The sequence below is a fragment of the Diaphorina citri genome, unplaced genomic scaffold (assembly GCF_000475195.1).
Source record: "Diaphorina citri unplaced genomic scaffold, Diaci psyllid genome assembly version 1.1 scaffold177, whole genome shotgun sequence".
Classification (NCBI taxonomy): Eukaryota; Metazoa; Arthropoda; class Insecta; order Hemiptera; family Psyllidae; genus Diaphorina; species Diaphorina citri.
Genome location: NW_007377614.1, coordinates 234,266 through 247,183, shown reverse-complemented (window position 1 = coordinate 247,183; position 12,918 = coordinate 234,266). Strand labels below are relative to the sequence as shown.

Here is a 12,918-nt window from a genome sequence, read left to right as displayed (position 1 = left end):
GGTAGCATTCTAACAATCCTACATGCAAGTGGCCTGCAGTGAAATTGTTTTTTTTTTTTTTTTTTTTTTTTTTTAAAGAGGTTTTACAGAGGGAACTGTAACTACTAAGTCTTATCGTCCCGAAATCGAAGAGAGAAGGAAGACAAAATAGGAGAAAGCAGCCGTTCCGAGAACGAACATTATCCCGATGCAGGATATAAATCCGCCCCCGGACTGGAATCGAACTCCGCGGGCCTAGCGCCTTACGAGGCACACGCGCCTACCAACCAAGCTAAACTACACACAGCTGGCATCTCGAATTCGTTGAAACGAACGCACAATAGAAACCACGTATTGATTGTGATGTTCATCGATTTTAATGATGCCTCAGCACTTCGCAAACACCTCCTGTTTCCCATCCATTCTCCTACCGCCACCATTATAAGTAAAAGTACTCCCCGTACCCTGTTAGCTTAATATTGTGTATAGATTCTACCATAAATAATCTCGCCTTAACCATCAAAATAGATACCGTACCATTATGTAGGGGCTAGTTATGTCCACTCACCATTAGATAACACCTCAGTTACCATACGTGAGACTTAATTATTTATTTTGGATGGAGCATCCAGTAACTTTGTGAAGATCCATATTGAAATGTAGACTAGAGACAATAACTGTTACACTCACAGGTAGGTATGTTTAAGGCTGTACTTTATTGTCTTCAGACATGGTTCGCCCGTGATGGCATCCATCAGTGAATAACTGACACAAATAAATGGAAAGGAGATAGAAACTAATTAAAATAAGCTCATAATAATAAAACAAATAAACTTACAAAGATACGATTAAATGTTCTACCACCGTTCTACCTGGATGATTAGGGATAATCTAAGTAAAGTTACTGCTATAGTTCCTCCATATATTTCATATTCCATTTTGAATCTCAAATCCAAGCTCCATGCGCGAAAAACCTTCGCACCATGCAGGTTATTGAACCAGGGACCCCCTGCCCCCGTAATACGCCCCAGTATCAACTGGACCGCACTGCTCAGCCTACATAGTTACCTAACTTTATGTCTGGAAATGAAAATCCGTGTAGGCATAATATTCTGTATTCCTAGACCCCTAAACAGACGATGTATTTAATAAAGTTTAGTTACTATATAATAATTTCTAATCTGTATTGTAAACTGTACGGTACGTTTTCATTCTAAACTCACAGTTTAGCCCACTTGTGACAGTCAGAGAACCGCGAGACAAACGGAACGACCTTGGTTATTGTACCCAGTGACCTAAAGTGTCACCCGTCACATGTTGCCTATTGAGACACAGGTATTAAGGAGCGTAGAACCTTTTAGAACCAGTCTGGTGTGTGAATCCTATGGGTGCTAGTAATACTTGAGGACCTTATACCCATGAGCCATGACATAGTATGATCTATCGCCTGCCTCTGTATAGCAAAGTGGTCCTATGCGTGGACCGGAGGATGATGTTCATCTCCAAGGTGGCCATAGATCTTGAACTATAGGTAACTTTACTGGGGATCAATAGGAGAGGTACTTTTCAAAACCTCACATGTCACTCAAGCACAATTTTTCAGGAGAGCCCAGAAACTGATTTAAGCATTCCTGTGTAGTTAGGAATGTAAAAATACTTCAAATAGATGTGGAATAACCCTAAATAGGGTACCTAAAAATAAAATTATTTTCTGTATTGAATAACTTAAATTGAAGAAAAATCCACATTTTAAATTTGGGACAGGTGTGCTTTTTCAGCGAACTTGTAAATTTGTGTGTGGTTTTGTTTTAACCACCCAGGGGATAGGTATTGTGTGGTTTTGAAAAGGGCACATCATTTCTGAGGGGGACAATGTACCAGTAAACCACCAGGGCTCAGGGTTAAAAATTTAATGAAAAATTTTTTTTTTTTTTTTTAAAATTTTTTTTTTTTTTTTTTTTTTTTTTTTTTGCAAAATAGGTAGGTAGGATGTTTTGTGGATATGTAAATTTGGACAAACTGTGTTTAAAACATACAGGTAAGTAAATACTTTAAAACATACAGGTAAGTAAATACTTAGGTACCTAACTTACTTGCATGTCTAGGCTAAGAATTTCTTATGAACTTTGAAGGTCGTTTGTTTAAAACTCAACTTCCTCTTTGCAAGTTTTAGAAGAAGGTATTCACCTGAATCCCAATCAAGTTCATTATTACGAATAAAATTTAGGTACCTATTAGTGTATCTCTATCTTAAAATAAGTATTTTATTTTTTTATTTTAATTTATTATGGTGCGTCAACACAAAATTAAATGTTATATACACCTATTTAAAATAAGTAAATAATTATTATGTGTTTTATTTTCACCGAGTTATCATGCGATATCCTAATAATGTAAGTGCCCGTCTTTATTCAGGCCATTCTATTGACCGCCCTTCTCGACGTACCTTAACCTATGTGACCATCGAATTATATCTTGCATTTGCTATAACGGTTTTTATGTATCTAAATGAAATAAATATCCTCCAGATGGGGATGGCCCGAGCTCCCACGGGAGTGTCGCAGGGCTTTCAAAGCGTTTGTAGCTTTAACAGATTGGCAAAAATAATACAATCATGGTTTTATAGAGGGTTTGTTGGTATATTGGTAGGGTTGTTTCTCGCGTGTATGTCTGCATGACAGACGGGAATTAGAACTAAGTTTAGTTTTTTTTGTATTTTTTGCTAATCCATTTTTATTATTACTTTTTTACTATACCAGGAAGGTCATCTACTATGTATTATACACATCAGCTTTGTGTTTTTATGTCGAATATTAGTAGGTAAGGTACCTATGTCTTGTTTGACCACAATATTTCACTGTGTAGAAGTTGGTGTAGAACTTCTCAAAGCCATTACCTTCAACTTCATTTGGAAATTTATTTGTTTTAATTAGGTAGTACAGGGGAGGAACTGGTTCTTGCTTCTCCGGTTTCAAGACTAGGTTCACTGACTGTAAGTAAAACAACAGGACCAACTTTAATATAGTTGAGGGCGGTATAAAATATCTAGGCATATCAAGAGAAGAACAACACTATTAGGTACTTTCATCACATAGCAAAATTTTATGAAGCATTGATTCTTTTCTATTTCTACTAACTTAAGTGTCGAAAATTATCATTATCAAAATATTTCTTCAGACGTTTCAAATTTTTCTGTTCACTTACCTCATTATTGTTTGTCTCATATTTGCTAGCCATGTGTTGCTGTTCACTTAGCATTAGGAACACTTGTTCTAATGACTCGGCTTTGTATTTATCTAGAAGATTGTTTGGACTATTCTCTTCTAAAATGACTCCATTCCTCATCAAACCAACCTGAGAAGTAGAAAATGAGATTTGATTACTAAAAGCAATCATGATCATAAGGCATTCATGTCGTTGAGGATCACTCACTCATCTCATGGCGGTGAATGGTGGAACTGAGTTGTTCTAGAAACCAATGAAGGGTTAACTTTCTTACCCCTTGCGTTCCGAGAACGAACATTATCCCATCAGGATAAAATCCGCCCCGGACGGGAATCGAACCCGCGGCCTAGCGCTTACGAGGCAGACGCGCTACCAACCAAGCTAACTAGGCTGGCATTGAATTGGTTTGAACAAGCAAAATAGAAAAGTATTGATTGGTATGTTCATCGATTTTAATGATCCTCAGCACTTCGACAAACACCTCCTTGTTTCCCATCATTCTTCTACCGCCACACATATAAGTAAATACCGTACCTGTAGGCTTAATACTTGTGGATAGATTGCTACCAATAAATAATCTCCTTAACCATCAAAATAGATACCTACCATTATATGGCTAGTTATTATAATAATTAACACTCAGTTACCATACGTGAGACTTAATTATTATTTGGATGGATGCATCAGTAACTTTGTGAAGATCCATATTGAATGTAGATAGAGAAATAACTGTTACACTTCACAGGTAGGTATGTTTAAGGATTTACTTTATTGTTTCAGACATGTTTCGCCCGTGAGGGCATCATCAGTGATAACTGACACAAAGAAAGGAAAGGAGAAGAAACTAAATAAAAATATACTCATAATAATAAAACAAATAAACTTACAAAGATACCGATTAAAGTTCTACCACCCGTTCTACCTGGATATAGGGATAATCTAAGTAAAGTACTTGCTATAGTTGCCAATATATTTCATATTCATTTTAGAATCTCAAAATCCAAGCTCCAAGGCGCGAAAAACGTTCGACCCTGCCGGTTATTGAACCAGGACCCCCTGGGTAATAGCCCAGTACAATGACCACTCAGCCTACAGAGTTACCTAACTTTATGTTGGAAATGAAAATCGTGTAGGCATAATATTCTGTATTTAGACCTAAACAGACGAGTATTATAATAAAGTTATCTATAAATTATAATATCTAATGTATTGTAAATGTAGGTACGGTTTTCATTCTATCTACAAGAAGTGTTTAGGAAGAACTTGTGACGTCAGAGAAGCCGCGAGACAAACGGAAGGACCTTGGTTATTGTACCCAGTACCTAAATGTCGACCGTACATGTTGCCTATAGAACACAGGTATTAGGAGAGTAGAACTTTAGAACCAGTCTGGTGTGTGAATCCTATGGGTGCTAGTAATACTTGAGGACCTTATACCCATGAGCCATGACATAGTATGATCTATCCTGCCTCTGTATAGCAAAGTGGTTCCTATGCGTGGACCGGAGGATGATGTTCATCTCCAAGGTGGCCATAGATCTTGAACTATAGGTAACTTTACTGGGGATAAATGAGGAGGTACTTTTCAAAACCTCACATGTCACTCAAGCACAATTTTTCAGGAGAGCCCAGAAACTGATTTAAGCATTCCTGTGGTAGTTAGGAATGTAAAAATACTTCAAATAGATGTGGAATAACCCTAAATAGGTACCTAAAAATAAAATTATTTTCTGTATTGAATAACTTAAATTGAAGAAAATCCAATTTTAAATTTGGACAGGTGTGCTTTTGCAGCGAACTTGTAATTTTGTGTGGCGCTTAGCGCTCCTACCTTGTAAGCGCTAGGTTTTGGGTTCGATTAACGCCCGGGAACTTTTATAAACAGATTAGATTTGTTCTCGGAATTTCTGACTTTCTCCTATCCTCTGTCCCTTTTCTCTCTTCGATTTTGGGACGGTAACCTTTGCTTTTCAAGTTTCCTCTATCAAATCTCACCTTGTGTGCATGTCGTGCCTCCTCAATATAATGTGTTGTTATAATACAGGTGACTCCAGTGGCGGACAGTGTTCTCAGATGTTGCCATATAGTGTCGGATATGAGGGGGTCTAGCCCGGCTGTCGGTTCATCCAGAATGAGAAGAAGAGGAGAATGCATCATGGTAACCGCTACTGATATGCGCCTCTGTTGTCCCCCACTGGAAAGTGAAAATCAATCAATAAGTGGAAAATAAAAATTATACCTTAATTGTTTTTGATTTTCCACAACTTTTGTGGATATTACAGCATTACTAAGTTAGAAATAACGGCCTGTCGGTTCATCCAGAATGAGAAGAAGAGGAGAATGCATCATGGTAACCGCTACTGATATGCGCCTCTGTTGTCCCCCACTGGAAAGGGAAAATCAATCAATAAGTGGAAAATAAAAATAATACCTTAATTGTTTGTGATTTTCCACAACTTTTGTGGATATTACAGCATTACTAAGTTAGAAATAACGGCTTTTTTAGGTTCATTCTGGAAATCGAACCACATGCTCCTCGGTTCTAAATCCAACAATTCCAACGCTTTAGCATCAACTGTAGTTTACTGTAGGTACTACTGAGACTTTTCTGACATAATAATTTAGAAGAGGAGGAAGTGGCAGAGTCATTCCAGACTCTTTGATTTGAAGCTAACTCTTCCGTATTTGTATTTCATAATTATGGTGAGTGGGAATAGCAAATAATGGAAACTTAATGAGATTTCTCGTAAACAAAAGCTTACGAGTTTTGTCCAACAGAAAATAAAATTTGCGTTACAATGTGATGGCACTTTCCAATTTCTATTATTAACAAAACACATTTTAATTTGGATGTAAAACGAAGTTCTAAATAGATTTTTCCAATGTAAATTGAAGAAAGTTTATTTTTATTTAGATTCGAATGTCTGTTGTCAATTATGTTTTCAACCAATTTTTTTTTTTTTTTTTTTTAGGTAATTATTTATCGAAAATAAGGAAACTTCCGGAACCGCAAACTCTCCCGGAATTCCGGGCTCAGGATTCAAACCCCATACCTAATACATACTGCGGTTGAAAAGTCACTACAGTTCAAACAAAATCCCAAATCTTCAAACTTCAGAATGTCTAGGTACATTTAGTTGGCACAGCTGTATCATAGAAAACATCCTAAAGTAGGGTGCAAACTTATACTTACCGAATCCGCTCCGTCGCTTCTCTTATAAAAGCAATCTGGTCAAGACGGAAGGTATTTGGGAAGTAACTAATAAGTGTGCTTAACACGAGTTTAAACCCTACACACTTACCTCACTTGTCCACACAGACTATTCGGATCAGGTAAGCCATTTAATAAACTAATGTACCATGGAAAATAAACACTTGGTATCGGAACAGTGGTTGGGTGGAAGAGCTCACGTAAGTGAGAACCCTTCCACCTAAAATAAAGCCCTAAAAAAAGCATTTATTTTTTTTTATGTTGGGTATTTATAGCCTGAACCACAATCTGAATTTGATAATTATGTATTTATGTACGTAATTAGTTGTCTTTTTATTAATTGAATTATTTTCGTTATTATTTTAATTGATGCTTAATTTAAATTATTCCAATTGAGGAACTGATTGGTGAAATTTCAACTCTGTGTAGTCAAATCAACAGAGGAAGATAGATATGCTTGGTAATAGTAAAAATAAAATAAGGTACCTAGGTAATAATAATAAGCAATTTTATTTTTTACCCACTGAAACTACCTGGAACTTCTCAGGGGGTTGATATACCATCAGGTTTATTCTGTTGATATCAGAAAATCGCTCTAACTTTTTGATGAATTTCAGTATGCAAAATACCCAATATAAGCCTACCTAAGTTACCTGGTTTATCAGAATAGCAAAACATTATTAATTGTGGAAACAGAGAGAAACAAATGTACTTGTAAATTGAACACCCTGTATATTGAATAGTTACATGTTACATGTATATAGGTATATATTTGAATATGAAGAGTATATTATGACTGTATTCATAATTTTATTGTTATCATTTAAAGTTAAAGTTTCATAGCTACATGTTACTTACTATCAGTAAATTCAAATTAGGTATATAGGTACCATTATTGTAAGTTCCTATTGTGTTAAATTATTCCGGTAGTTCATTATGAACTGCATTGCATTGTAATAGAAGTAGACAAGACATTGTGTCCGGGTGTTTCAACTCATTGCAGTAATGTTTTTAATTAATAATGCTACGGGGTACGCGCTCAATATTCAAATATCATCGAAACCACCCTATCTCTCTCACTTTTGTTCCCTAATACATATTACAATAAATACATACAGAGTAGGTACAGTATTTACTACCTACGGACAACTCGATTGTATGCCTAGTACAAGAAAACTAATCTGGTAATTTTAGCACATCCACCAATATTAGGTCATCTATCTCGGTACTTCGGTACATCAACATAAACTATCGATTAGCCAGTGGCGATAGCACCATAAATGACAAGCTTCGAATGATTTACTAAAGCTGACCAGCATCACGCGTGGTTGTTAACCGAATGGTTGACCGACCATGCGTCTGTACAATTGTGTTCTGCAGGTTTTTCTAGGTAAAACTTATCCCCAAAAGGTAAAACAAAACCTATGTCATCAAAAGCTCTAGAATCAGTTAAATTACACCCCCTTTTAAAAAAGTATCGTGTCCTCTGTTTTCAGCTTTCGTCTCCTAAATACCTAATATGTGCTCATAAGACTTTTAAAGCTTCAGATCTCCAAGATTATAGTCTGGTTAAGACTTAGGTATGTCTGAATCAGAGGAATTCATATGATTATTATCAACAACCCTCCAGTGTGTAGATTTGCAACTTGAACCTCTAGCCCAGTGACTAGTGGACCATGGTACCGTGGAGGCTAACATGGAGTGACCTATCAATATACTTGTTCAGCTTCTATTGAAGCAACATCCCCATATAATATTTCACCACTGTGCTATTCTGTATACAGTGTGTACTAGAACAAACTTTGCCAATCTTGTACAAATCTAATACCGGAGAGACTAATCAACAGACGTCGATGGTCAAACCATCTAACCCTAACAGCTATGGCCCTTGGATAGACTGTGTGATGGCCCTTGGACAGATTCTTGAATGGAGTGTACCACTAGGCGAGGTTAACGCCGGAGTCGTTCTCTACCACCTAACCTTCAGGGCTCTTTCATTAAGTGGTCGAATTCTCAAAGAAATGAGAATAACGTTCCATGTCTCGGACTTGGCTGGAAATCTGGGGTTGAACCCGCACCCTCTCAGCTCTCAGGCGAATGCTTTGACCGCTATGCCTCCGAGGTAACTAAAGCATATTGTCCCATGTCACTTCTTATTATAAATATGTACATAGTTATATGTAGGTATACTTACATGGTATTATGTTCGACACTCATACAGAAGTTGTTGAGGACAAAGGGTGATGTTTTGTCATATCTCTTGTAGGCTCCATTGACTGATAATGATACATTGTCCTGTGGCATTCCCTCTACCCCTGCTATCCTGTGCTGTATTGTGTCACTCATCAGTGTTCCGGGAGACCGGGAACTAGACATTGTTCCGGGAAGTAGAGACGAGATTGTGACGGGAGATGCAAACTTAGCGGTGAACTATCGATGCAATGGGCGGAAAGTTATGGAAAGAGCGACTGGAGACTGGAATGTATCATAGGAACTATTGTCTTCTATAACCCATCTGTTGTTCGCTAGGTCTAGTAGTGGGGGTGACTGTTTTGCTGTTGGATGCTGGGTTTGCTGGGTTGATAGATAGGAGTGGGGATGCTGGAGCGTAGATAGTAAGGTGTCATTCTGGATAAAGGGTGTTCATTTTATTTACTATTGCTCCAGGTGCTTGGCATGTCTGTAAACAGAGAGGTAATCTATGTTGTTCTACTTGATCTACCCAACATAAGTTCTAATACTACAATGTAAAGAGGGTTTTAAATTCTACTCAAATGAAAATCAGACAAAAAGTTCGCGTGTTCAATCCAAGGAAATTTAGGAAACATTTTCAACTCTGAAAAAAGAGCTGTATTAATGTATTATTATTGTATAGAATCCCAGCTCGAAAAAAAGGCCGTGGTAAAAAGATAAAGTTTGGTTTGAAGCTAATATTTTGTTAGTCAAGTGTGCCGGGGAACTTCAGACGTTCAGAACGTCAAAAGTTTGAGACAAAACACGACATCCTATAAAATCAAGAAAATGTAATGAGATTTAGATTTATTTACTTACCATTCACTGGAAGCTAACAAAGGACACACATTACCTTAATTTGGTAATTCCTTATTGAAATTCATTAGAATCACGTTTTGATGAAGGAATCATAGCACTTTGAATATTTAATTTTATATGACATCAACACTAAAATGTCACTTACCAATATACCAATTTAATTAGGTAATTCTAATCTACCTTCATAATTATACATTTATGTAAATACCAAACATCATAAAAATCATGAAAAAAAAAAAATCTTGAATGATATTTAAATAAGTGAAATATTAAAAATACCTCCCTTTTTTTTTTTTTTTTTTTTTTTTTTTTAAATACCTATTATTATTATAATGTCTACGGGCGGACCCATTGGATTTTCTTGAAGGGGGGTGGGTTGGATGCTCCACATTTTCGGAATTCACCTCATAGTAAAAGAGCAAAAATGATCCGAGTATTTCATCGAGTATTTGTGCATGGATCTAGTAAACAGTTTGACAATTCTATCAAAATGAAAATGTAAAAATAAAGTGGAGTAACAGAAAGAAGCTTATTATGTAGGTACCTACCTACATATGTTTAATTGAGTGGTAATATTCTGTTGAGTTACACCCTTGTAATAATCATACGGTGACAAGGATCAGTCTCAAGGTTGCCCAGTGTACCAAATATTAGCCAGCCACTTCCTAAAATTATCCGCGGGTAACTTACTACCTAGTTCGAGTTTTCATGTTTCCTGATGTAGAAGTTCGAAATACTTTCGTATGAATCAGTAGTTTTGTAATAAATTCCCAATTTAGAGTGGTAAGCGGTACCCAGACTACCCAGGGAGATTTATACATAGAGGGAAAAGAATCGAGAGAATGGAAGTGAGGGGGAGAAAAGGTGAGAGAGACCGAGAAAAAGGTGGAAAGATTGTGTGAATCAAGACTTGAGGGAGAAGAATTTATCAGGACAATATTGCTGCTTTGAAGGGACTGACAAGAAATGCCGACCCTATTTAAATAGGAAAGCACTAGGCAGAATATGGATATCTGAAAACTCGAGCTTTGCGTTCGGTAGACAGTATTGGTGAATTGTGAAAACCGCATGTTTCTAGCACGTCTCAAAGTAAGTTAGCACTTGAAGAAGATGAAACACCAGAAGTGAAGCAACATTGCGCGTGGTTCGTATCCGAATGGGAAACTATTTGGGCATGTAGGTACTAAAGGTTTTTATTAGTTCCACTCTAGCTGGGTAAGTGAAGAGTGAGAATGCGGGTATTTTGACACTCTGTGACACCACACCATACTTGAGTAACAGGTGATAAGTAGTATAATTTTTTTGTGAATGCCAGAAAAATATTTGAAGTATGCAATCTGCTCGACACAAAACGTATGGATGAAAGAGGTTTGATAGAGGCAATTGTAACTGCTAAGGTCTTATCGTCCCGAAATAGAAGAGAAAAGGAAGACAGTGTGGGAGAAAGCCAGCCGTTCCAAGAAAGAACATTATCCGTTCAGGATAAAATCCGCCCCAGGCGGGAATCGAACCCGCAGCCTAGCGCTTACAACGCAGACGAGTTACCAACCAAGCTAACTAGACTGTGGCGGTCAAGCTGAAAATTTCTCAGAAAATTCCAAAGACAAAAAGAAAACGAAATTATTTTATACAATCTTGTAATTTTAACATTTCAGCTTTTCATCCCCCTCACAATATTTCCCACTTTCCTGAACACTAGGTATTTACATTCAGATCTGAACGAATTGGCGTGTAATCAAATAAATAAAATAAATAAGATCTGAACAAACACAAAATAATAAATTCATAGGTAGATAGATATATTATAATAAATAGGTAAATACTAAATATACCAAGGAGAGAGTGAATAAGAAGAATGAATATCTAAGACTCGGGGCCACACTTTGAAATAATCAATTAATAGTTAATCAACGAATCATAATGCAGCATTTTTGATCCAAATTTTAAAATGCTGCATTTTGATTGGTTGATTATGTGTGAGTGTAGCCCGGCCATAAGTACGAGTATACTCATAATATGAATGAATAATGATGAATCAAGGACCTACTTCATCTATTATACCAGTCACTTTTGAATAGTCAAAATAATTATTTAAATAGGCCACCTTTGATCTGAGTGATCAAAGGTCAACCATATCACCATTTGACTAATCAGATAAAAGATCGTATTTTTATTAAAAAATATAAAAAATAACCAAAAGTGGGACCTAAATATGGAGAAAATAAGCAAGACCAGTTTCATAATTTTTGAGTTGAGCTCCTCAAATGAAATGATCAGGATTATTAAATTTACTGTGAGTATCATGCGAATAGATGTAATAATAGAAGTGATATGTTTTCTTTCAAAATTCTTGATTTCCCAAAAGTTATGATAAAATATGTACGTAGGTAAGTAGACACAATCTGTCAAAGAAGAAAATATGATATAGAACTAGAACTACATATCCAAGTCTGTAAATTTGTATTTTCCTTTCACAGTTTTCATCGTGGTAATGGTGGGGAATAGGGAAATGGAACAATACCAAGCAATGTTCCATTTTCTAATTCCCCATCACGAAAACTGTGAAAGTAAAATACAGCTTAACAGTAATGTTTCCTGATCCTAAGTAAGATTCAAGTTTCCTAACTAAATTGTCAAGTAGTACCCTTGGCATATTTTGCTTTCTAATATTTAATCGCTTGAAATACTTCACTCAGCTTTTGCATCGATACTATCCTGGACCTTGCGTTAAATCCACAACCCAGGGATTATACCAGCTGTCCATATGGCCTTACTAGCTGAATTAATCCCGCTAGTTCATCCCGAGGCATGGCCAAACTTGTAGAAAAGGCATGGCCGAACTTGTAGAAAATAATGGAAAAACCTGCCGAATCGGTTCGTGTAAAGATACACAGGCGTGCTTACTGGAACTTGGCCTGGCGCACTGCCGTGCGCTCAGATGAATTCGGCCTGATCCTATTTCGACTGCAAAAAAGTATAACATAGTTACCTACCTACCTACAAACATTGTTGAAGGACAATAGATTTTGGTGGACAAGAAGAACTTGTTTTAGTGGACGTCGGTCGATAGAAAAGGTTTACTTGTTTAACTGTTTACTTATACAATGTCTGATACTACATATATGTATTTTGAAAACTTACCTATGCCGTAAAAAGAAAACCTACACGATAATGAATTTGAATTTCCTTTGATTATGTTGCATTTACCTACTTCTTCTTCTTCTTCTTCTTTTTTTTTTACTTTGTAGCAAAATGTGCAAAAACCATCTTTGTAGTCAGTAGGTACTATCGCTTCGATTTTAATTGCAATTTCTATTTACTTTTGAAGGATGGCAACCTATATTTTTTACTTACCTAGGAATCTAGGAAGAGGGTAAGTATAGGTACCTACTTGCATTCGGACTGAATAACCATCATGCCAATGACACTCTTATAACTTGGAAATTGGATGT

The 12,918-nt window shown here is 36.5% G+C and overlaps 1 protein-coding gene across 2 annotated transcripts in view; it reads right to left on the bottom strand.

Annotated features, from left to right (window-relative positions):
- The window catches only part of LOC103505486 (ABC transporter G family member 20-like), a 16,163-nt gene extending 10,769 nt beyond the window's left edge, over positions 1-5,394 (bottom strand). For both annotated transcript variants that reach the window (XM_026820817.1, XM_026820816.1), the window contains exons 1-2: positions 5,200-5,394; positions 3,184-3,333 (exon numbers count right to left, since the gene is read on the bottom strand). In XM_026820817.1, coding sequence (XP_026676618.1) covers positions 3,184-3,333; positions 5,200-5,361 — 312 coding nt within the window. In that variant the 5' untranslated portion in view covers positions 5,362-5,394. The remainder of the gene's footprint in view (positions 1-3,183; positions 3,334-5,199) is intronic.
- Between the last annotated feature and the right edge of the window lie 7,524 nt (positions 5,395-12,918).